This window comes from Triturus cristatus, chromosome 7 (genome assembly GCF_964204655.1).
Source record: "Triturus cristatus chromosome 7, aTriCri1.1, whole genome shotgun sequence".
Lineage (NCBI taxonomy): Eukaryota > Metazoa > Chordata > Amphibia > Caudata > Salamandridae > Triturus > Triturus cristatus.
In genome coordinates, this window is record NC_140590.1 from 1,019,497,335 (window position 1) to 1,019,519,577 (window position 22,243).

Consider the following 22,243-nt stretch of genomic DNA (forward strand, 5'->3'; position numbering starts at 1 on the left):
AAGATAGAGAAAGTTTAATGAACAAAAGGACAAAAATCCCAAGTGGAATGGGGGATATGAATTTCTAAAGTTTTAAGTAGAAGTAACACATAGAAGCACAAAGATTTAATGATAGTCAATGTTTGCAGTAGACCAGGAGCTATGAACAATGTGATCCTCACAGAGATGGAGCATGGGTCAGATACGCAAATTGTACCTTCTGACTTTTGACCTGATTTATATTTTGGTGGACCGGATCCTGCATTACAAACATGACCGATATCCCGTCCACAGTAATACAAGTACCATAGAATATAATGCAATTGTAATATGGCGGATGGGATATCCGTCATGTTTGTGATGGAGTATCATGTCTGATGAAATATAAATTTGGCCCCTAGTCCTCTAAGCCATGATCCACCACAGGAGAACACTTATAAAGCCCTCCAGGACCTCATGAGAAGCGCTTAGATATTCACTGGGTGTTAGGCAGAAGCTTATTAGCTCGAGTTGCCACTGGTCAGCTGGACAGTTGCAGGAAAGATCTCTTGTAGCATCACTACAGATTGATCAAGAGGTGATCCTTATGAGCATTGAAGTCCACTTCCCTGTTCTGGGTACAAGAGGGAGAGCACATACAGTTCTTTAGGGTACTCCCCTGGCCTCAGACAGCAGATGCAGTCCTCTTTTGATCTTCCACAGGTCCAGCAGTGCTGTAGAGTGGGTACCCAGAGATGCCACTTTTATGCCTGGCACAAATTATTGTGTGGGAGTGACCCCTGGGGATACCCTAACCAATGTATTAAAGGTTCTTGAGGCTATCCACTACCCACTTTGGGCATTTATAAGATGGCGAAAGTCTTTGGCCACACTAAACTTGGGCTTGGAGGGTTGGCGGTGTGTGGGGAGATTTACTATTGTAATTCTAGTGAAACAGCCACAGTGCCCCCAGTAAACCCAGAGACAGACGTCTGGGAGAGCAAAAAGTAGTGTTTTCAGCAACCAGGCAGTGGATACACTAGAATTGTTTTGTCACCAAGTGTTATATGTGAACCCATCAGACCTGTCAAGCAGGCTCAGACATTGTAATGTCAAAAAGACGCCAAGTGTGAATGGAGCCTGCCTGGCGGAGGGGTCAAAGGAAGCACCTTGCTCAGGTGCCAGCTAACATTTGCCTGTGACAGGGTAGGTACGCTCCAAGTGTTACATGAAAAAATTCCAGCAGAACTATGAAGTAGGATTTGACAATCAAACAGGATTTGACACTTTAAAGTAAAAAATGATGCTCACAGCTCCATCCTGCATATTCTGTCCACATCAGAGGGTACATCTCTGCGCATTCACATCAGTTCAAATGCTAATTACTGGCTGGCAGAAGTGGGAGTGCAAATGCAAATGGGCCTTCAGAGGCTTCAAGTGTGGAAAAGGTAACTTTCTAAAAGTTACTTTTCCTTTGTATTTGGTAAAATTACGACATCACCTTTGAATTGGATTTTATTAACCATTAAAAACTGTTTAATTAATTTTCATGCTAATACCATTCCCGGGAAATAGTATTAATATTTAATATTGCGATCGAGTGTTATGGGACAGCCAGACGTGCTTCAGTGAATATTGCTTTGGGGGACTTTTCACATTATTATATTTGGTGTACCCTTACTGAGTAGGATGCCAACTTCCACATTCTTCTATGTTATGTTAGGTGAATTCATAAAGCGCATGGCTGCCCCAACATCTGGGCGTCCCAGCGCTAGCGGACCAGGGAGAAGAGAACATGAAGAGCTAAATGGAGGAGAAAAGCCAAGTTTTAGTTCATTTCCTGAAGGCCCAGTGATCTTGTGTGCTCCGCACAGCAAGAGGGGCAGCATTCCACAAGGCGGGGGCCAATGCCTTAAAGGAGCATCCACCTAATCTGTCTGCGCAATCTTGGAATACTAGCCAGATGCATATTGGCCGAGCGCATAGCCCGCTCTGGGACGTATGGAGAGCAAAGCCCTTGCAGAATTTGAGGGGCATGGCCATGCAGGATCTTAAGCGTAATACAGCTAGTCTTAAACTGGACTCTCTGTTCAATTGGCAGCCAGTGCAGATGGTGGAGGAGGTGGGAGGCATGGCAGTGCTTCGGAAGGGCAAAAAGGATGCGCGCTGGTTGGAGTATTTTGGTGACAGTTTTATTGACTCCAAGTAGGAGCCCATTGTAATAGTCCAGGCGGGACAGCACAATTGCTTGGACAATCGTTTGGCGAATAGGTGCATCAAAGAAACCCAGAATGGGTTTCACACCGCGTAGGATGCCGAAACAGGTTCCTGCCACTTTTTTCGCGAGGTTCTCGAGTGAAAGGGCATTTTCCATCAGGACCCCTAGGTTCTTAACTCCCAAGTTAGGTTGTGGAGAGGCGCTTAAAGCTTTTGGCCACCATTGGATGTCCCATTGGTGGCTATCCCAGCCTACCAAGAGCACCTCAGACTTGGTGGAGTTCAATTGTAGACTGTTGTCTGCCATCCAGTCTGCAATGGCCAGAAGGTCCTCTTGGAATTGTGCTTGGTCCTGATTAACATTGTTAGAAAAGGTGAAGAGCAGCTGGGTATCATCAGCATATGATACTAACTTGATGTTCCGTGCTTTTGCTAAAAGGGCCAGTGGTTGGACATAAACCTTAAACAGCGTGGGACTCAGTGCAGAGCACTGCAAGATGCCACAGCTGAGGGGACTGACGCTGGAACGATAGGGAGGGGCATGGATTTGAAAAGTGCGTTCGGTCAGAAAAGATGCAAACCAGGCTAGACCCTTGCCTTTGACACCAATCTCCCAAAGCCGTTGAAGTAATATTCTGCGGGAGACAGTGTCAAAGGCTGTGCTGAGGTCAAGTAAAACCAATGCCGCGGTATTACCTTCATCCAGCACCGCCCGTAACTGTTCTGTAATGAGATTACCAGTAGGGCAGATTCTGTGCTGTGTCTGGATTGGAACCCATTCAGTGATCTGTCCAAAATCTCATTTACTTCCAGATATTGAGTCAAGACAGTGTTTACATGGGACTCCATAATTTTAGCCAAGTATGGGAGTAAGGAGATTGGACGGAAGTGCTCCGGCATGGCCATGTCTAGTGTTGGCTTCTTCAGCATGGGAATCACCTTAGCATGTTTCCATGATTTTGGAATCTCCGCAGTTTGAAGTGACCTATTATTCAGTTCCCGTCCCTCCATCAGAAGGCAGTCATAGAATTTTCAAAAGAGGTCGGGTTTAAGTGGGTCATCAAATCTTTAAGGGACATGGGAGATAGATCTTGTAGGGAATAGGGTATGACTGTCATAGCAGGGTTCTCTAGAGGTTTGGGGGTTCTTACCCTAATTTCGTGGGCACTGTAGATGCCTTCCACCTTATTAATGAAGTGTTTAGCCAGTGACTCACAATGCGTATGATCAGATAGATATTATTGTCCCCTGCTGGAAGTTTCACCATCTATTTCAAAAGGGAAAAAATGGTTTTGGAAGGGTTGAGACTTGCCAAAATCAAGTTGGAATAGAATGAAGCTTTGTTCTCTTGGACTAATTTGTGATAGGCTTTAATAGCTTTCCTATAAGTGATTTTTCCAGTAGCATTATAGTCCGATCTCCAAGCCAGTTCTAAGACTTTACATTTTTTCTTTTCCTTGGTCAAGGTCTCGTTGTACCATGCGTGAGTTTGGGTACGCTTGGCACTACTCATTTTCCTCGGGATACATTGATCCAGTGAATTATTGATCCAGCCCCTGAAAGCGCTATCTGCTGCCTCTAGATCACTGGGCCAGTCTGGGCGAGACTGATTTAATATAGATAGAAAAGTAGATGCATCCAATTTGTGCCATTGGCGCTTCCAGGAAGAGTGATATGGGGTGTGCACAGGAGTGCCTGCAATACTCAGGCGTAGGGAAATGAGAGAGTGGTCCATCCACGTAAGAGGAAGAGGTGTATCAGCTTCTACTGGATGCATTGTGTTTCTGAGAATGTGTGTAGGACAGTATGGAGAGCTGCTTGCATAGATAACTCCTTGAGCTCGATCCAAGTCTCAGTGATTGCAGTAAAATGTATAAGTTTCAAAGTATGAGTAAAAGTGAATACTTATTAACAGAGCAATTACACTTAGAGGAGTGCACTGCTAATACCATCTGTTATCCAGCTGGTCCTGAGTTTGCTGCCACATTACATACATGACTCTGGCCCGAACGCAAACACCAGAGACATAATGCGTGGCGATCTGTCACAGACATATGTTTGCAACATTCCGTACTAGCCTTAAACCCTGTAGTTTTAGGAGAGGACATGACATTTTGAGAGAAAAGCTTGTCGGCTGATGAAAAAAAAAATTAGGAGCTTCAGGATGACTTCCCACACTACATCTTCCGTGTTAAAAACAAAACTCAATCTCTAGAACTGTGTGATTCTCTACAACATTATATTCACATAAGAATATTTTACACATGTTTTATGTTGGCGAGTAAATCCTGTTGCCCCATGAACTGTGTTGCACACCTTCCAGGTTTTCATTCTACTGTCTGCACATATTAATAAAGTGTGCAAAATACAGTTTGAACCCCCACAAACATTTTTGCAGAATAAAGGGGAACCAACAATTCCCTGGAATAGGTGAAAAGAAGATTTCCCAGTGGCGAGGAGAAAAGGAATCCTTACCCCGTTCTAGGGATCTGAAGGCCAAGACATTTATAGAACCATACACAAGCCAAGGTACTCATAGGTCAAGTGGATTATGATGAATATGTCAAAGCTATGTTAAGGTTAGAGACTATTTCAAGCCCACTTTAGGTATAACTTTAGAGAGGTATCATGTTTTAAACAAGAAGACAAAAAGTAAAACGATCAAAGAAAGACTATGAGTATTAGAAGACCCAACGTGGCAAGTAGTAGTGAAGAACACCAAGGCCATCTTGCAACCACAGTGAGCCAATAAGAAATCGAAGAACTGAAGTGAAAGTAATGCGTTGCAGATGTGTGAGACCATAACATAAAGCAGCATTCAAAGAATGTCCTCCTGCAAACAGAGAGTGCAACATATGTGGACCTTCTTTGCAAAGGTGTGCAACAATAGCAAATGAGCATGCAAGGCCAGGATAGGACAAGTGAGCCAAGAACATACTCCAAGCATAGAGCATGGGAAATATCACACCATAGAATCGAGGAATATGATTCTTGGGGTCCATGTGAGTATGATGTTAGCTGGCTCATGTGTGTACTATTACTGTTGGTGGTAGATTTTGAAATATGGCGAACTCTGGTTCTTTCTTCACAGGTATCACAGAGGGTAATTTGATTCATTGCTTGCATACAAGGTCAAGATCAAGCATTTTCTGGAGCCCGATGTAAAGGCTGTGGCTTCGATTGGAGGAGGATAGACTTTGTAGGGTGTTTCACCATAAATATTGGTTTTAAGGAAAGAATTGTGTGGGTTAAAATGTATGTGGCACTCATTTGTATGTATGTCCTGGGTTGGAGGGACAAATACTGGCCGAACTATGTGCACCTGATCCTATGCTTGCCATTGCAGAACCTTATATGACTACTGGATTAGTAAATCTTTTCCACAAATCTTCAATGTAAAGTTTGGAAAGTTAAAGGGATTTGTGCATTGCACAAAGTTGCATAATTGAGCTACTTCAATAAGGCAGAAAGTCAGAGGTGTGCCAATCATGGTTCGATGTTTTACAGAGAGAGGTATGTTTAAGAGACAGAATCTTCTGATTGGATTTCACCAGTAGTGCTGTTAAAGAAAGCAACAGAGACCTGTATTTGTGCGTTGATTTAAGAGCACTGAATGCTTGCATCATAGTGGACTGGCATCTGCTACTAAAAATTTATTAAATCATATCTCTGTTACGTGGGCAGTCATTTTCTCAACTGTAGACCTACAAAATGTTTACCATCAGATTGAACTTGGTGAGGAATCTTCTCCTGCTGTTTCACTTGGATTGTGAAACAGCAGGCTGTACATGTGGGTAAGGTTTCCTAGACACATTCAGGCATGGCTTCATCTACCTTTCACATTGTTCACCATTTACTAAGACCCGGAGTCTGTGGACCCTGTGATCAGTCATGGCTGCAGCAGGAGTCTCTTGTCTAGAACCAAGACTATCCTCCTCTTCAGTTTCAGACACATGCTGGAATGTTCTCTATTGATTCTGCTGCCTCTCCACCTCTCTGAGGAAATTTATTTTTTCATCATTTACTGGGGCGTGCATGTTCCCAATCTGCAACATTTCTGCCCTTCTGTTCTCCGTGAATGCACATTCTTTACTGGACATAGTACTATGCTGCTCCATTCACCCCTCACAGCTGATCATGGATTCAACTTATGCGGGTGTCCCCCAGATTTTACCAACTACTGCAGACCCTTCTTATATATCAAAGATATTGTACTCCTGAGATAATTGTCACTGTTTTCTTTTGTAGCACTGTTTTCTTACCTGGCCCTTGGTGCACATTCTTCTTTTAACTGATTGGCCTGCCTATTCTTCAGAGCCTTTCATGAGATATTCCTTGGTACCTTGCCATTCTGGGCTATCCTCCTCCATGTCAGGTCTTTGATACTTCATGGGAAGTACCATTCAGCATATCTCCCCATCCCCAACAACAACCTTTTTGATTGGCGCTGAGAATTAGAGTGGCCAAACAAATGCAGGGGATTTAGGTGAATGAAACCTGTATGGAGAAAAAAAGGAAGTATGATTGAACAACTACTGCTTTCAGCGTGTTCCTTTGGGCTCCTGTGAAGCAGTTCTCCACGGGGAGAATGGATACTGTAAAGAAAGAGCAGTTACATTCCCACCTTGCCTAGTCATACCCTCTGTTTACTTAGTTCTAACTAATACCGCTGAGGATCTCTGTGATTTCTGTCTATCGCTTGGTTATCCAATTCTGCAGAATCCTTACCAGTCCTTGGGCCACCGTAGAAAATGTGTTACCTTGCACATGTTTATGGAGTTGAACTAGAAGAGCATCAAGGTTTAAGGAGTCAAACAAACTGCCAAGGTCTCAAGAATTGTGAGGCACAGAAACCAAAATTATGTGAGCACTAGACTCACTAGCAGGTGCCCAGGATAATACAAGTAAAATGTGCCATGTTCCAATCTAGTGAAGACACTTAAATGCACCAACGAAGACAGGTGTGGATTTTAAAAGGAAGAGGAAACACTGATTAGGATTAAGGTAGTTTAGTGTAATTTGTCTAAATCCTGACACACACCCCTTACACACCCCTTAAACACACACACACCCTAAACACACACACACACACACACACACACCCTACACACGCATGCAGAATTATAAGCATTTTTAAATGTGAGTACCGTTGTGGATTATGTGAGCCATAACCCAAGAGCATGTCCCTTCTGGGTTGTTTCCAGGCAACCAGGGCAACTCCGCATAATCTGGGCAGAGAACATGACCACTTCTGTGACCAGGAGGTACGGGAACGCCCACTGGCCTAAATACTGCAGCAACCAGATAAATTTCATGACAGACGTGTACAAGCGCGGTGGCACAGCTGACATTACCAGGTCTGCACCTGGGGTGTTGTCTGCTTTTGCTTCCTGTGATCTCCCTGTGGCACTGCTCTTGTATTTTTGATGTCTGTTTTTGATAAAACATGTTTAACATATAATGCTTCAAGCTCATAGACCTCAATTTATGAAAATTATTTGAAAACTAAAGGCATTAGTTCATAAGCATGTTCCATGGCTATTGCTAACCACAAATAGTTCTTGAAGGTTGGCAGTTCATAGCTGGCAAGATAATGTGTAATTAGTTTTAGACGGTCCCTCCAACTCCCTTTGTGGTTTGAAATTAAGCTTCTGTTTGCCGGATTCCAGTCTGTAAAATGAAAGGGGCTTTGTGAGGAGAGTCACGGACCACCACATCACCCTCTCGCTGGGCATCCAAGGGGGCTGAGTTAGCTAGCCAGCCCCCTGTATTAGTATGTAGTAGGGCCCACAATTCCATTGTCTTATCGATTGGAAACCTTGGATAAACTGTTAACACTGACCTGGACGTAGGCTCTCATTCCTTGTGGTTGTGTGCAGCATGGGTCTTTCCCCAGCACATGCGTGTCAGCCAGCACGGTGCTTGAATGCACGTCATCACGGCCTCCTTGTTATGTTATGAGGATTTATAGAGCGCATGGCTACCCCAAGCCATCCCAGCGCTAGGCATGAAACATGGTGAATCGAGAGAGGAAGGAAGTTGGTCTCATTTGTTAAACAGCCAAGTTTTCAGGTTTTTTTGGAGGTTGCTAGTGAGGTTGTAAATCTAATCTCCTGCAGAAGTCTGGTGGTTTTTAACATGCGCTCAGTGCCTTACCTCCTTATTTCTCTGGAATGCTCCCTTCCATCTCCACCTCTGCTGGACTTCACACATCAGAGATGATATTGCTGAACTTTCCTAGTTGATTCCAAGAGCGAAAAGGTTTACTCTTTTGCTGCTCTAAAATGTTGGAGGGTCGTGTACACTTCTTCAGCACCTACAAGCGCGTGGCTTCCTTCTACACGTAAAGAAATCCCTCCTTTTGGTCAAATCCAGGTCTGAACACCCACAACTCGCCCTTGCATCCCTTGGCCCAACTTAAGGCACAGTCTTAACTCCCCCCTAAACGTTCTGCCTATATAATAAGGATGGCTTCGAACCCCACTGATTTCTTTGGATTGGGTCAGTCTGACCCAAGGATTTTCTGCCTTACTTGTCAACGACCTTGAGCCAAGCCTGCATGGTTTGCAAGGCAGTTAGTGCGCGTCAAACAGTGGTGTTACGAGATAGTAAGTTGATTGTTTTCCCAGGGCAAAGAGGGGTCTCTACGCCATTTCAGGTCAACCCAGGCAGATGCTTCAGGATGTGCTGGAGATGAGGGTCCGATAATACCCTGCAACACATGATACCGAGTGCTACATTGGGAGCTCCCATGCACACTAATTCAGAAAGAACTAACCTGGAAAAGTGAGGGAAAGACAGTTGCCACCATCTCAGTTGCATCTACCTTGGGCCCTCCCCAACCCTGCATACAGTTAAATATTAAGGCCCTCATTAAAAGTTATTTGCAGTAATTCTGATATTTATTCACCCCAGAATTATTGTTACCAGGCGCCACTGTAAATCCTGGCTGGGAAAGTAAAGAGGATTAGAAGATTTGATGGAATAAAATATAGAAAACAGTGTTATCCTCATGATTCCTTCATATTTCCCCCCCTTATTTCACGTTAGGAGTTTATCGGTTTTCGGAAACGAAAATCTCGGTGTATTTTATAAGCCCTGCCAGGCTTGCAGGTTAGCCCCCTCCTTGTTGGCCTTTCCATGCAGCATCCTCCCCCTTGAATTACTCAGGGGCAACGTGTTATGGTGCATCAAAGGCCGCAGTTTATTTTAATAATCGTGGATCATACATTTCACAACTTTTGGTTGGTCATTCGAAAACCCATGTTTACTCCACATCACATTTATTATAGCAAACTTTGATACACTGATTTGTTTCTCTTTCTGATTGACAGCACTGGCCCCGGGTGAGGGCCCTTTTAGCAGGTGTCTCAGTGTACTGCAGATTCTACGCTTCACTTGCTACCGACTTTGTGGGCTCACGCGGCCCGGACTGCAAGTGCCATTCCGCTCACCTTAGATCCTTGCTGATCGCCCACCTGCTCTCAGTGCCCCTGCCATGTGGCATCCCAAGGAACTTCTACTCTGGCCATCACTGCATGCAATCATCTGCCCCCCATGTCCCTGCCTTGAGGCATCCCAAGGACACTGTCTGAGTAGCTCTTCTACTCTGGCCATCATTGCATGCAATCATCTGCCCCCCATGTCCCTGCCTTGAGGCATCCCAAGGACACGGTTTGAGCAGCTCTTCCACCTATGTTACTCTTCTGGGTAACTTTCTGGCCTGCCTCCGCCCCACCTGTCCCTAGTCCAAGCAGCTGCGACAGCCGCCTTTTGTCCGGTGTGGGTGGGTACCGATGCGAAGGTGAGATTCTTTGTGGGTAAAAGGGGGCCTCTGCCCACCTTTTGACACCTTAGACCGCTGTGCCCTCCTTCTCTCATTGGCAGTTTCAAAGGAGGCGCCCAGTCCACGTGCAGCCTTTTTAGTTGTTTTCTTTGTTTGCCTCTGGTGCTCCCACTCCCGTTAGGCGTTCCCCGCGGGCCCCTATTGGGTCCGGCTTTGCCTTCCTGGCCCGGGCAGTAATTGCGATGAGCCGGCTACTACACGGGTATTTTTGAGCACATCAGAATAAACAACCCACTCGAGTAAGGCCAAAGAGGAAATCTTTTCTAGCCCCGGAGTTACACTTTTTTGCTGGTGTTCTGCTTCCTGGTTTGTCAGTATTTTCAGTATTATCAGCAGTGTGGCTATTGGAATGTCCTTCCATTTTCTGTGTTATTGAAAGTCATGTAGCAGCATCTTGATAATCTTCTAAGAGGCTGAAATCCCCATATGTTTAACGGGGCAACAATTGTCTCGCTGCAGGTCAAGGAGCTGGTCAGAGAAGAGTTATTTTGGCGCTATGACCGCCTTCTCCTGCAGTCCAGCTTAAACTCTATGGCAGATGTGGTTTACTGCCCCCGGCTGAACTGCCAGACTCCAGTGATGAAGGAACCAGGAGGCACCATGGGAATCTGTTCCAACTGCCGCTATGCCTTTTGTGACCTTTGCAGAATGACCTACCATGGCGTCACGCCCTGCGCACAACCTGAAGGTGAGTTTATTACTATGCCAAAACAGGTTACTAATGAAGATCATCTGCCATTTTGTTTGGATTTCACTTCATGTAATCCCTTTTAAAAAGAGATATGTCCACTTCGGCGTTGTCAGTGTCTTTTACCTATGTGTTATGAAGTGGAATGTATGTGGTGTGGAATTGAAATATGTGTAGTGTAAATATGTGGCATGGTGCTGAGTGTATTTATGTGGAGTATAATTATGTTGCATGGTGTGTATTTATGTATGATGGCATTGTGTGACATGGAGTGGAGTTGAATTATGTGGTATGAAGTTTTGATTATATTGTGTGCTGGCAGTTATGTGGTGTGAAATTATGTGGATTGTAAGTGTAATTGTGCGGCAAGGAATATTGTGGCTCTGAGTGGAGTTGTGTGTAGTGGAATTATGTGGCACGGTGTGCAGTGAAATTATATGGATAGCAATTATGTGGAATTGAGTGTAGTGAAATTATGTAGAGTGGGATTGGGTGCCATGGAGAGTAATTATACAGAGTGGTATTGTGTATTGTGGAGTGGCATGTAGTGGAGTGGAATTATGTGGGTGGTGTTGAATTGTATGGCATGATGCGGAATTCTGTTAATTTGATGTATGTGGTGTGTAGTGAATGACATGTTATGGAATGGAATTATGTGGTTTGGTGTAGAATTATGTGGTGTGGAATGGAATTGTGCAGAGTTGAATTCTGGTGCGTGGAATTGTGTGGTGTTGAGTGAAATTATTTTGAGTGGAATTATGTGGCATGGTGTGGAATGTATTTGTGTGGAGTGTGGCTGCTTGATGTAGATTTATGTGGAGTGGAATTATGTGGTATGGAGTGGAGTTGAATTATTTAGTTGTGTGGTATGAGGAGTTAATGTATGTTGCATGATGTGGAATTGTGATATGTGGAATTGTGTGAAGTGTGTAATTATGTGGCATGGTGCGGAGTTGAATTATGTGCTTTGGAGCTGAGTGGGTGTTTGTGGAATGTCATAATGTGGCGTGAAGTGTGATTATATAGGTTGGAGTGGAATTATGTGTAGTGGAATAATCTGGAGTTTAATTGTTTAGCGTGGAGCGTAATTATGTGGTTGGGAGTGGGAGTATGTGACATGGAGTGGAGTGGAAATATGTGGAGTTGAATTTGTTGGATTGTAATTATGTGGCAGGGAGTGGAGTGGAATGATGTGGAGTTGAATTGTGGGGTGTGGAATTTTGAGAAGTTGAAGTGTGTTGTGTGTAGTGGAATTATGCGGTGTGGATTTGTGTGTTGTAGAATTGCATGTCGCTTAATTGTGTGGCATTCTGTTGAAATATGTGGAATTGAAGCTTGTCTTCATGGGTCAGCTGAGTGTGGGGCACAGTCTACATTGGTTGGCTATATTGTCCAGTGATCTCTGCAGGGCTTAGATTGATGCAGGCAGCATATCTGCTACAGGGCTGAGGGAGCCACCTTCATGGGTTGTGAGACAATGTTGTTTCTCTTTTCTGTCCTCTCACCCCTGAAATTTGGTAAAACAGTTTAAACGGCATCCAGTATTTGTTTCTGACTCCCCTGCGAGCACTGGAGTCTTGAGATGACTCCAGCTTCGGGCGGTTTGAGTTGCCACTCCTTTGAAACTTCAACACAGGCTCTGCTGGGGGCGGGGTCATGGCGATTAAAGGCGGCTCGCTGAGTCATCTGTATTTACTAAGCGAGCACTTCTGCAGCTCTTCTATCTGGTAGCATATTTTTTTTAAACGTGCATTGGCATGAGGGGCAAAAAGAAAGTTTTTCTATAGCTCATGCTAGTCCATGGCAGCAGTAGCTTATCTGCAGTGATATCCTTTATATTACGAGCATCTGCAGCCATTACAAGAAACTAAAGTTTTCTTTGGTTCCCTGTCCAGAATTGGTGGGAGGTTGATGTGTGTGGGGGGGAAAATAAAGAAACTCGAGCTAGGGCAGCAAGTGAGGAGGGAGATAACGAAAGACACACATTACAGCACGACCTACAGATGGAAAGAAGCAACAAGGATGGGGTGGGTGGGAGGAGATGGCATCCCAGGGAGTTCATCGTCCCCCGGTCCGTCACGGCTTGTTGTGCCGATTGAACGGAGGGGCAGTGACTCCTCCCCCTGCACCTTCCCTCACTTCCTGCCGCCTGCCCTTACCCGCATAAAGCTAGATGGGGATACGGCCGCGCAGCAGAGAACAGTGAGCGCCGCAAGGTGAAGCTTGCCAAAAACTTGTCGAACTTTTAACTTTTCAATTGCGTGTTAACCAATTGATTTACAAATTGTGTTTTATGGTGTGAGACCAGTCGCTGCTCCTTTTAAATCTTTTTTTAAAAACTGCAATCATGAATATGTAATAATTGTGTTCACTCACCCACGCATTGCCGCTAATCACTCACGGGGCATCCCAGGGAGTTCATCTTCCCCCGGTCCGTCACGGCTTGTTGTGCCGATTGAACGGAGGGGACGTGACTCCTCCCACTGCACCTTCCCTCACTACCTGCCGCCTGCCCTGACCCGCATAAAGCTAGATGGGGACATGGCCGCGCAGCGGGCGCGCCAAAGGCAAGCCCGTCTGCGCTCGTCCGCAGCCATACTGGTCCAGGGGCCAGAAACTCTGCCCTTTTTCTAAAATACTCCACTACGGAGCTGAGAGAGTTACATGGGAATCAGGAGATTGCTACCCACATCCGCCTCTGCTTAGCTGAAGCAGGTATTTTCAAACACAGAACCACCTTCCCTGAAGTTCTCCCCAGTCACAACTCCGACACATCCATTACAGTACTTCCTTCCAACACCCCCAGTACTCATGGACAAAGGGGACTCTCAGTTATATACCTAAACACACGATCTATGGTAAAACACCAACTCGAGATCTTCCAACTCTTACAGTTGGAAAGGCCTGACCTACTTCTCCTCACAGAAACGTGGCTCACCGAAGAATCTATACCTGACATTTTGGAAGCCCTACCAGATAACTATTATATCCTACAAACTAACCGCTCCCCTGGGAAAGCGGGTGGTGGAGTAGCAGCCATCATCCTTAAGGACCATCAGTTTAAGACACTGGAGATTAAAGGGTGTGCCCTCTGTTGACAGCCTCGTTTTTAAACTGGAATCCCCCCAGTCATCCTTCACCTGCGCTCTCTTTTATAGACCCCCCTGCTGCATGCCCACTTTTCCCCAGGCCTTGGGAGAAATGATCTCCCATCTGGCACCCACCCATATCAAGGGACACATTTTAGACCAGGTCTGGACAGCCAACATGACTCCCTCGACCCTCTTGATCTCTCCGTGCACCTGGTCGTCTCATCACCTTGTGTCCTTCACTCTCCCGGATGTTCAGCACAATAAACCCAAACCGACTAAAAATCACAAGTCAAGGAACTGGAAAAACGCTAATATTGATCATTTCTGCTCTCGTCTTACTTCCACGGCCCCTATTGCCACAGAATCAATCCATGTTCAGGCCACAAATCTTAAGTTATGGCTTGAATCTGCAAGTGTGTGCGTTGCCCCACTTAAGTACACTAAAACTATCAGACCACATGACGCTCAGCGATGGTTCTCCGCGGACCTAAAAACTAAGAAGCTTGCACTAAGACAAGCGAAGCGTAGGTGGAGACTTCACTATAACTCAGATGACAAAAACATCTACACCAATCTACTAAAAGAATATAAAACCTCCATTCTCCAAACCAAAATGGACTATTTCTCAAAGAAAGTCGTGGACTCAGCTAATAAAGCCAAAGATATCTTCTCCATAGTCAGCGAGCTATCTAAACCTGATAGAATAGTACCCAAGCTAATCCCCTCTCAACCCCTTTGCGACTCACTCAACTCATACTTTATGGATAAGATCACTGCCATTAAAGCCAGCATTTCCTCCTCTAGCACCCCTGTCAACTCTCCTAATACTGGGGACTTGTCACCCCTGATGACCCTGTTTCCCCAAATCCCCTTGGAAACCTTTCTGGGTCTACTAAAAAGAGTCGGCTCGGGGTCCCCAACAGATTGCTGCCCCCCTTATGTCCTCCAGGAGACCTTCTCCAGGTGCCCTGACCACCCTCTCTCTCTTCTAAACAAATCACTGGAAGAGGGCATAGTCCCCGACCTCTTTAAAACTGCGGAAATTATCCCCATCTTGAAGAAACCAGGTGCTGACCCCTCTACCCCTGGTAACTACCGCCCTAACTCGCTACTACCATACCTCAGAAAGGTCCGAGAGGCCTATGTCTCTACACAATTAAGTTCCTTTGTCGAACTGCATCATATCCTGGACCCCCACCAGGCCGGCTTTCAACCCTCTTACTCCACAGAATCTGTCATCCTGACAGTCATGGACGAGCTTAGAGGGAGTGCTGATAGAGGGCTTACCCAGGCCCTGGTTCTCCTGGATCTGTCAGCAGCTTTTGACACGGTCGACCATAACATCCTTCTGGACCGTGTCAACAATGCCGGGATCCAGGGCCCGGCTCTAAAATGGCTCTCCTCCTTTCTCAGCAACCGATTCCAATCGGTCCGCCTCGCCAACCTCTCGTCAAAGAAGATTAAACTCTCCTGTGGAGTTCCTCAGGGCTCTTCCCTCTTCCCGCCTCTTTTCAATCTCTACCTCCTTCCATTAATCTCATCTCTTCGAGACAGGAAAGTCGTAACATACAATTATGCGGATGACCTCCAGCAGGTTTTTAATATCAGTCTCCACCCTGCCTCGCTAACCCATTTCCAAGACACTATGATCTTCACTAGCGAATGGATGAATGGAAACCAACTGAAACTCAACCCTGACAAAACGGAACTAATCCTCACGGGCGGACCTGCTAACCCATGGAACTCCAACTTTTGGCCATCCTCTTTAGGCAATCCCCCTACCCCGGCCAGCTCTGCCAAGAGCCTTGGAATATTGGTCAGCAACGACCTATCGATGAAAGCCCAGATCAGCTCGCTGGTCTCTGCCGGCTTCTTCCAACTACGCAGAATTTAGAAAATCAGCAGATTCCTGACTCTTGTGGAATGCTCAAAGACAAAGGAAAAAGTAGCTCCTAAAACAGCAGAAGTGGATGGATGCAAGTACTTGGTCCATGCTGTAGAGGAGGGCCAAACTCAAGAAGAAGCATGATGTATGCATGCTATGGACAAACGGGAATGAAGAATATGAGAGCAACATTAGAGCAAACAAATGCGAATCCTATGGGCGGGCTGAAGCCCACTGATTGTAAACAAAATGTCTTAAAAAGAGACAGCACTTGTGCTGTCTAGCCGAGACCTAAAAATAAAAAATGAAGACTGATTCATGTCATGGATACAGTCATTTATTGTATATTCAAACAGCTCCTAATGCTTTAGCATTACATATGTTCCCCTAGAGCTAGCCTTTAAGAAGAGTTTGTGACAGAGACTTTCAGGCTGATAATGTTGACATGAACTGCCATGAAACCTGTTAATTTAATAGTAGAGCACCACTAAAAATAGACTCTGCTTGTATACAGGTCATTCAAACTTGATGTCTCCTAGATATCTGCTCTGACAATAAAACGCACATTTAATAGGCAAGTGATGGTTCCTTGGCCCCATCGTGACTATTTACGGGAAGGAAGACTATTTTATTTTCACTGCAGTGGAGGGAAACTATTGATAATACAGATGAGGGTGAACTACATGGCCACATTCACAGAAATCTTACTGAACTAGTTAATTTGGTAAATCTTATGTAACGTTTATTTCCAGCATTTTTGGTGAAATGGTAAATCTGAGAATAAATGTCAGGTGTCCTAGTTCCATTGCTAAAAGGTGCCCACTGGACGACATCCAGTTCTGTTTGTTTGTCTACCCAATCAACTTGCCCACCTTGTTAGTGGTACTGTCCAAGTGTATTTTTATAGCACTCTCTAGCTGTTTTGAACAGCTTTCTTAGTTCACCCAGTATTTCCCTATCTTTGGAAAAATATTAGCAAATTGCAAAACCTTTTATTTGAGTCTTTTGGCCGTACGTGGTTACTGGTCAGTATCTGTGGTGGATACTGTTGTTTACAATCAGTGTTTAAGAACTTAAGACTATTTCATACTACTTGGATAACAGAGTTATTCATTTTGTAAACTTGTCTGTCAAAAGTGACAATAGTGAGCAGTCAAGGCTTACTCCCGGAAGTTGACGATGAGAACTCAGATGCATTATGATAGAGTATTCACACTCGATACGCTCAATATGTGTTCGAGTTATATGTTTTAAAATGGCTTGATTTAGAGGAGGAGGTGATGAAGTGAAATCCCCAAAACACATTCCACAGCTCATAGTCCCCCTCCCCCCCAATCAATCAAACGTCTTTTGATGCCTTTACATGTGGAAAGCGTCCTGCAAAGTCATAATGGAAAGTTTGCTACTGTTAGGGTTTCCAAGTAGTATATTTTTGGATTTTTCCATAAATGTTTTCATGAGTCTAGGGAGTAAGATTTCCTTGAAATAATAACATTAAAAAAAAAATCCTATCCGTTCTGTGATGCATAAAATAAGTGCAGACATAAGTACAAGGTGTTTCACTCTCTGAAACCTACTAGACCTTAAGTGAAGTGTGCGTCTCAACGGGTATTTTTTATTATATATGTTACGGTAACCGTTGTCACATTGCCTTTCTACCACAAAGTCAATTTCACTGCCCGAGTACCCATGCCGCTACGCTTCCATCGTCCATATCTTTGTCTTCCTGTCCCATAGGCTGTGCCTCCTCACCTCAGTGTTTGTTTCCTTGCTCCAAGGTCTTTGTTTGTCCCAGCTTTCCTGGCAGTGTTTCCATACCCCAGTGTTTGCATCTATAATAATATCATGCACATTAGTGTCTCTTGTTTCATTGGACATGTCTCCCCGTCACAAGTCCTGTGTTAAGTAACCATGCCACATTTTACATGTCCATAACTCTTGTCTAGTGTCTTTGTCTCCCAAGTCCTGTACCTGTTTTTCTGTCATTATCAATGTCTCTGTGTTCCTGTTCAACACTTCCTGTCCCTGGGTCTCCCCGTCTCAGTCTGTCAGTGTTTCCTTGTCTTGCTCTGCTCGGCTGTGCATCACTGGCCCTGGGTCCCCCTTTCTCCTTCTCCTTGTGTCTGTTTATCTTTGTCTAAGTGTCAGTGCCGCCCTCTCCCAATGTCTCTGTCACTATGTTCAAGTGCACCTTTCTCCTTATTGGTGTCAATGAGCCCGTATTCATTTCCTTTTGTCTCTGCCCTGCAGCCTTTGTTAGCATTCCTCTCTCCTTGAACATGTTTCTGTCATTGCAGAACATTTCTTCCTAGCCAAGTCTTAGTGACTAAATGACCATGTCTAAAAGTCCACGTGTCTCCCTCTCCATGTCCGTGGTTCCCTGTTTCACTGGTGGTATCTGCTGAGCCTGAGTCAAGTCCTCCCTACCCTGTTGTCTGTGTGAGTACATCTTTGTCCCAATGAATATCTCCCAGTCCCAGTGTCATTATGTTCATGTCTCTCTGTCCACGTAGTCATTTCCATATCTCCCTGTCTGTGTGCATGCATGTGTCTCGCTGTCCATGTCTGTGTTTCCTGTCCCAGTGTTCAATTCTCCCTGTAACATTGTACGAGCCTCTTTATCTCAATATCCGTCCTTCTATCTACCAATGCCTTTGTCACCCTTTCCAAGTATTGTTTATCCCCAATGTCCTTGTGTCCCTCCCCTTCTTTTCTTGTGTTTCTGTCTCTTCTCTAATGCCACCATTAATGTTTCCCTGACTCAGTTCCTGTCTATCTTTAGTGACATTTTCTCTCTATCTCATTTACCATCTCTCAGTTCCATTTTCAGTTCTCATGCTGTTTGGTCCCTGTAGTGGTTTAGATGCTTCCCTCTATCAATATCCATATTTGTGTCTCAATGTCCATATATGTGCTTCCCTGGCCCACTGACCTATCCCCATGTCCCACTTTCTTATTATACTTGGGTCTGTGGCTTCCTGTTCAGTGTATGTGGGCCCTTATTGTAGTGCTAGTGCCCCTGTCCCATTGACACTGACTCCCTGTCCCTCGTACAAATCTCCCTATCTCAATTTTAGTAAATCGATTTCTTGATGTAGGCGTTTCTCTATCTTTCATACTATTACAGTGCATACATGAGACACTGTTCTAGTCTCAGGATCCTCAACCCTTGTGTTTATATCTTCCTTTTCAAGATTCTGCTTCACCAAATATCACTGTCTCGCTGACCATTCTTTGTGTCTGTACTCTACTGTCTCAGTAATCATTCGCTTCTTTTTGTCAGAATAACTATGTCTCCCATTTCCATTGTACGTGCTCATGTCTAATTGTTTGTGTCTGTCTGTGCTAGTCCTCATGTTGTATCATTGTCAGTTTTACCCTGTTTCAGCATCACAGTGGGATGTTGTGAGCGTTGTGTCCTGAATTTGGTGAGGAGTGCCGTAGGTTTGAGTACTGGGTAAAAGGTAGTTTCATAAAGGTGGAAGGCATGTTTTGAGGTGCTTGAGGCATGGGTTTTTTCTTTGGGATTGAGTTGGTAGCAAGAATTGGTTGATGTGCATTATGCATGGTGGTGTTTTTGGTGCTTATTATGGGGTGGATGCTGAGGGTGTGTATGTGCTCTTAGTTTTGGTGGGTGACAACCAGTATAGATCTAATGACTTGTTTATGGTGGTTCATACAGATTGGTGATGTGGTATAAATAAAATGATGTGCATGTGGGGTGTCTGTTTTTGGAATGGAGAAGGGTGTTGTGGGTTAGTATCAATCTACGTCCGTAGATAGTGGTGCTTGTGGGTTATGGTGCTCTGATATATGGATTTAGGTTTGTGGTGGATGGGGTGTTCAAGGGAGGAAGGAGTTCCCATAGAAATAGGGTTGAAGTGTGGCATGTGCAAGGGTACTTTTGTTGTACTTGGTGACACAGTTCTTGAATATGTAATAATGCCATGTAATGTGGTTGGGTAATTATTGATGTGGGCTTATCAATCTAGTGAGGGGTGATGGTATATATGCATTGTGTTTATACATGTGCCAGAGCAGGGTGTTTCACGTACAGTAGTATGCATAGGTAGAGTGATACCAGTGGATGCGGGAATCAGAGAAGGCCGAGTGAATGCGGGGACGTGAGACTGTTTTTTGTTGCACCATGGATGCTGTGGGTTGTGATGGGTGTGAAGTGACCTATACTTGTTGCCTATTTCAGGAAGGTGCTGGGAGGGCTGTATTGTCTGTGGTGGATGTGGAGTCACATTTTCTGGTCTATCGGGGATGGGAGAGTGAAGGGTTGATGTGTGCCACCTATGGTGGCTAGGGTGTGGCCTGTGTGGCAGTTGGGGTGCTCAGTGAGACAGTGTATGTAGTGAATGCTGAGTGTTGTAATGTATGAGGGTTGGTCTTTGCATATGATCACTATCTAGATGTGTTAGTGCTTGCAGCCTGGTGGGGTGCTCATTTGTTTGTGAATTTCTTTAATATACTCTAAAGTGCAAAATTGGTAGAATGGCAGTGAAAAATGGGATGCGAGATGTTTGTTCTGGCAGAAATGTCATTATTTGTGTGAGAGCCTGATGGGCATATGTGCTGGTTGATTATATGGGTGGCTTGAACCTGGCCCTCTCTGCAGGGTCATCCCCAAACATTTTGCCTTCAACTCTCCTATTTGTCTGAATTTATTTTTGTCAGCCTTAAGACTCCTTGCCACTGCTAATCAGTACCAAAGTGCTTCTGCTCACTCCCTACAACATGGTAACATTGGGTGACTAGCACATTTAATTAATCTATAAGTAAAGTAGTATACCATATACCCAGGACAGGTAAATGTTATGCTACATGCGGGCCTGCAGCACCTATTGTGCCACCCACTTAAGTAGCCCTTTAAAATATGTCTTAGGCCTTGCATTGCAGCCTGCTTGCCGTTTTAAACTGCCAATTAAACTTGGCAAAATAGCCACTGTGCCAATCCTAAAACCCCCTTTTTAATACATATAAGTCACACCCTAAACGGTCTATTGGGCAGAGTGCTTTGTATTTAAAAGTTGGACATGTACTTCTAAGTTTTACATGTCCTGGTAGTGAATAACTGATAGATTTGTTTTGCACTACTGTGAGGCCTAACTCTCCCAAAGGATATCAGTGGGTTACCTAGTGATAAAACTTGTTTGAAGCAGGTCGAAATATCATGTTTGTGTCTAAGAGCTGTAATTTAAAATCCTCTTTAATGGTAAAGTCGGATTTTAAGTCACAATTTTGAAAATGGAGCTTTATGAAAGTTAGTCTTTTTTTGTCCTAACCACTTCAGGCCTCAAAAGATCATAAAAAAATGTTACCAGATCTGCAGGTCTAGTGACTTGAATAATCTATTTGACATAACTGTAATGCGCTTGACCCATAAACTGGTCTTAAATTGTGTGATCCTACACAACTTTTTCCTTTCTTCATTGTCAATTATGAGAGCACCTTCAAAATGTGAGTTCAGCATGTCTGCTGTACTAGAAACTCTTTTGTTTGATTTAATAGACTAAACTTTCACTCCATGTATAATAGGAATTTAGCCCACATATAGAGTACATAGGACCCCTGACTGTAACGGGGTAGTCTTCAGGGCGGGGCATGATTGTTTCTCGGTTCATGTTTAAAAAGTCTCACTTTTAATAAATATATTACTTAATCATGATGTGGTAGTGCACATTCATTTGTAGACAGCATATTTTCCAATGTATTGGCCACACAACTTCCAAACTACATGCAGTTATACTGTTACAACTATATAGTGTACAAATGACAATGTGTGGAAATCGGGTTTCAGCAGACTTTTTATCATTTGCACATCACCATGTAAACTGTTCTGAGCTGTTTTATCCCATTAAAATCTTTGTTTCCGTCACACTTCAGAAGATAACAAAATTTACTTTTCGACTGCTGATATATTTTGAAATATTTGTACATTTAATTTGCAAGTTATTTAAACGTTGTGTTAGACAAAAATAACATCTTAAAGCCTTTCATTACACACCCCTGCATAATTGTCAGACAGTTCACTTTGAAAAATCCTCAAACTTTGCAATCATAGAACAGTACACACCAGTCTCCAGAATAAAATAAGCAGCAACTTGTAAGGAGAATTAAGCTGACATTTTACTTCTGCCTTTGAATGCACAGCAACTGTGAGAAGATAAAAACAAGATTTAAAGGCATCTTTACTGCTCATTCACTTTCTGAATGAACGGAATAACTTTCTTTGCCAACTCAGCCCTCTCACAACAATGGGCGAGCTCACCCTGATAAAATCTGACTCGCCATGGCGAGTGGCGAGTGAATCTTTCGAGGCCTGCATTTGGTGCCTGTAGCCTGTTCCTAGGTCAATGATTGGGTGTGAAGGGAATTTGGCCTTTGAGTATTATTCCCAGGGCATGGGTGGTGGCAAGATGGGCCACTCTGCAGGATGGGGGTAAGTGAGGTGAAGCTGTGCCAAGCCTCACTTACACTTCAAAGACACTCCCTCATCGCACACACAAATAATACATTTTTCATTCGGCTATTGTGACTCTTGACATCCT

At 44.3% G+C, this 22,243-nt stretch overlaps 1 protein-coding gene across 4 annotated transcripts in view; it reads left to right on the forward strand.

Moving 5' to 3' along the window:
• Nucleotides 1–22,243, forward strand: part of LOC146811030 (E3 ubiquitin-protein ligase RNF14-like) — a 172,030-nt gene that overhangs the window by 87,311 nt on the left and 62,476 nt on the right. For all 4 annotated transcript variants that reach the window (XM_085618075.1, XM_085618076.1, XM_085618074.1 and 1 more), the window contains one exon: nucleotides 10,481–10,709. In XM_085618075.1, the coding sequence (XP_085474201.1) occupies nucleotides 10,481–10,709 (229 nt within the window). The remainder of the gene's footprint in view (nucleotides 1–10,480; nucleotides 10,710–22,243) is intronic.